Source organism: Cervus canadensis, chromosome 13, assembly GCF_019320065.1.
Source record: "Cervus canadensis isolate Bull #8, Minnesota chromosome 13, ASM1932006v1, whole genome shotgun sequence".
In the NCBI taxonomy this organism is placed as follows: Eukaryota; Metazoa; Chordata; class Mammalia; order Artiodactyla; family Cervidae; genus Cervus; species Cervus canadensis.
Window position 1 is genome coordinate 52,143,999 of NC_057398.1, and position 3,687 is coordinate 52,147,685.

The window sequence follows — 3,687 nt, forward strand, 5'->3', positions numbered from 1 at the left end:
TGGCTCTTAGTTTTTAAAATATCAAGCTCCTGAATCATGCTTAGTCACTCATTCAGAGCCTGGTTAGGTTAATGAGACACAATGTGGGTAGACAGAATGACATCACATACCTCCTTCAGAAGAGACAAAGGAGAAATAGAGGGGAAAAGGAGGATTCTAATAGAATTTTGTTCCAAAAGACTGGATGTGACTGACCAAAAACGGGGAAAAAATTGGATCCAAAGTTTCCACTGAACTCTTGAACATGTCTGTGGTGGTGTAATCACTAGTGCTAAAGGCATTATAAACACTTTCTATTAACATGGGAAAGGAAGGCCAAAGAAGTACCGTCTGAGAGGAGCCATAGAAAGCTGTTGCCAAAAATATTTCACAGAATGTCAATTCCATGGAAGGATCCAAGAGGAAAAAATGTTCTGTGGTTTGTGAAAAACGCTAGGTTAATCAAATGTGTCTTTACTGCAAGACTTTTCAGAGCCTTTAAAATTTTCAGCTGCGTTATGAACTCCCAAGGGGGGATGTAGTATGCTGTGTTCCCCAATATACTTGTTGACAGGAATTCCCCCCACACTTCCCCACCTCACTTTTTGTTCTTGGAGATTTCTTATGACAAGTACTTCACACTTCACCCTTTCATAAGTTCGGGGACAGGGAAAGACTGAAGCCATGGCACAGAACTCTATTCCCCACTGTAGACTTTTTCTTTGGTTCCTCAAAATGTGTCTGACATACACACACTTCTGAGATTACTTGAGAGCAAAACGAGTCTTTTCTATTTAAAGCCAAATGTACAAAGGCAAGTAATTTTCTCAAAACTTGGAAATTTTTATCCCACCCTGTCAACCATCCCAATGAATCAATAAACTAGTTCGCGCGAGAGAGTTGCTGCTATTTTATATACTTTTTAAAAATCAATGCTCAGTCATAATCAAATTAGAAAATGAATCACATTGCCAGATCTCTGTTTAGCCTCCTGGGCTGGAAGCTATTTGTCATCAGGTTCTCAGTAGCCCCCTCTCTGCTGCCCAGCTGGGATCTGGGCCTCCCGGGCCATCCGATCAAAGAAGTTGTTGGCAAGTGTTCTTCCGTCATCTGTCCTGGAGGCCCTGGAGATCTTCTGGAATTCCTCGAAGGTTGCGTCTTTCTCTCGCAAGATCTGCTCCATCCTCTGCTCCTGTCTCCGAATGGCTTCCTTGATGCCCTCGATGTGGCACCTTTCCTCCTTCTCGGCTTTCAGCTTCAGGATGTGATGATTCTTCTCCCGTAGGATGTTGAGCTCCCGAATGTGGTGCGCCTTGTCCCTGATGTTCTTGTGGACCTGACTCCGGGTCTGAAGGATCTTCTGGTCCGCCATCTCCTCCAGCAGTGGCTTGTGCTCCTTTCTCTGCTCCTGCGACTCTTCTGCCCAACACTTCACCTGCTGGAACCGCTCCTCCTCCTTCTGGACTTTGTCCTTCAGCTCTCTGTGGGGCTCCTTCATCTGGCCCTCGGGCATCTCTTGGGACCATTGGGAGCTCTGTTCCAGGGACAGCTTCCTGAGGAGCTCCTCAGCCTTGGCCTGGCAGTCCATGAGGACCTTCCTGGCCTGGTAATTGACTAGAGAGCTGAGACTGGTCTCCTGGATCTTTTTCTGGCCCTTGGCAGGGTGAACGTGCTTCTTTAGACAGGCCTGTGCCAGCCTCTTCTGCAGCTGCAGGCTGTTCCGCGCCTGCAGGTCCCGCAGCGTCTTCTCTGGCAGGCGTGGCCCTTGGCACTGCTTCTCCGGCTCCGTTTCAGGTTCGGAGGGGGCCCCCTCCAGCTTCTCCTGGCGCTGCTTCTCCCGGTCCTCCAGCGGCGCCTTCCAGCCGCTGCTCTCCTGCTGGATCGTGCTGGCGGCTCGTCTGTCCCGCCGCCGGACTCGCAGCTCCCGGTTCAGACGAGCCTTGCGCTGCTCCTTGTCCTGCTGCCACTGCTCTTGGCTCTGCAGCAGCAGCAGCTTGCGCTCCCTCTCCAGGGTCAACTGGACCTTCTGGTCGGAGCGCTTCAGCTCCTCCCAGGCTAGGGCCGCCTGCTGCTGCAGCTCCCGCATCCTCTGGGCCTTTTTGAGCCGGCTCAGCACCAGGGCCACGATCTTCTGGTCCCTGGAGGACATTATTGCCTCTTCCAACTTGTTCTTGAGGACCTGTGTGTGTTGATTCTGCATCTCCTTGCTGGAAACCAGGGACTGGGAAAGCTGGCTGGTTAACGACTCCACCGTATCATTGCTGTGTCTTTTCTGGATGTGCATGCAACCTGACTGCGGCCCGAACTCTCTGGAGGACACAGAAGACTTCTCCGTCTGAACTGAGGAAAGGGACCAGGGACGTAGACCCCTGCAGAGCGGCACTGCCCACTGGTCTCCGCTCTGAGCCTTTTCTTCCTCAAATGCTCGGTTCGCGGGAGTGTAAGCTCCCTGCGAGTAAGGTGGGGGCGAATCTCCCCGGGCAGGAGGGTAGTGCTGGCCTTGCTGAGGCTGGGGCTCCAGCTGCCAGGCCGCGCTGTGCCGGCTGCCTCCCTGCTCCTGGGGCTTGGTCCTTGCCTCCCCCCAGGCATCCTCCAGGCGCCGGCTGCGGGGTCGGGGCTTCCTGGCGCGGTCTAGGAATCTCCGGGCCACGTCGGTCAGGCTGCGACTTTCCTGCGGCGAGTTGGAGTACTGGCGCCCGCTGGGCCGAGGGGTGGGTGAGCAGAGCAGGTGAGGCCAGGGCGCTGTGGCCTCGCTCTCCTCGCCTGGTGTCCGGGCCCAGGAGCACAGGCCCGGTTCGGTCCGCGGCCCCGACCCGTCCAGCTGAGCCAAGGATGCGCTCTCCTCGCTGGGCGGCGGAGGCTCCCAGAGGGCCGAGTGGGGCCGCGGGGAGAAGCGGCCGAAGTCCTCCATTCTCCCTCCCTGCGCGCCCAGCGTCTGAGTACGGGTCCCGGTCCCGGCGGGGGCGCTGCTGAGACCCGCCCCGCCCTCCGATCCCGGGGTCCCGGCCGCCTGTGACGCTCCGGCCACTTCACAATGCTCCCGGCGCCACCCGGCCGCTGCAGCCTTCGGCCACCCTGGCCTTCCTGGCACCCCGCGCGGCGAGAGGCGGGAAGGCGGCTGGAGGCCGGGAGAGGCCGTACGGTAGACGGGGCTGTAGAAAGTCCGGGTCACCCTAAAGAGGAGGGTGCGCCGTGAGCCCCCACCAGTGTTGCAGGCAGGAATTTGAACTCGCATTTGTACATCTTAAAGTAGCAGAATTTTAAAAGAACACAGGTAAAGGCATTCCCCCTCCAGAATAGAATGCGGCCTGGAAGGGTGGGGTGGGGAGTCCTTTAGTCACAGGTCCCTACCACAGCGCACCTCTGCAGTGTAGGCAAAATCGAGGCACATTAATTTACATGCACCATCCTTTTGCCCTTTTAACTTAGCAAGCCCAAAGTATATTTTTTTAAACTTTTAGAGGAGAGAAAACAAAACAAAAACATATTAGTTTGTTTCCTCCTAATACAGCAATTACTGCTTTTGTCAAAATAGGAACGTTAGGTGCACATTTCTGAAATAGCATTGGTGGACACCATCGCAAATCACTTTATTGTTTTCCTTTTTCTCCAGTTTAATGAGATGACTTTTTCTGGTTGAGGCATTCAGGGCTCATGGGAAGAGCACTAGATTTGGTCATGTAAACTTGAGTTTGACTCTCCTCTGCC

At 54.4% G+C, this 3,687-nt stretch overlaps 1 protein-coding gene across 1 annotated transcript; it reads right to left on the reverse strand.

The window, feature by feature from the left end:
* Positions 1 to 877: 877 nt before the first annotated feature.
* On the reverse strand, positions 878 to 2,944 carry CCDC185 (coiled-coil domain containing 185). The gene has a single exon (XM_043486199.1). It carries the CDS (start codon positions 2,888 to 2,890, stop codon positions 1,001 to 1,003), a length of 1,890 nt encoding a protein of 629 aa, XP_043342134.1. The 5' UTR covers positions 2,891 to 2,944; the 3' UTR covers positions 878 to 1,000.
* Positions 2,945 to 3,687: the final 743 nt, after the last annotated feature.

Bases quoted from the DNA above. Each gene is read 5' to 3' on its own strand.
- CCDC185 (XM_043486199.1), bottom strand. From the start codon at position 2,890: ATGGAGGACTTCGGCCGCTTCTCCCCGCGGCCCCACTCGGCCCTCTGG.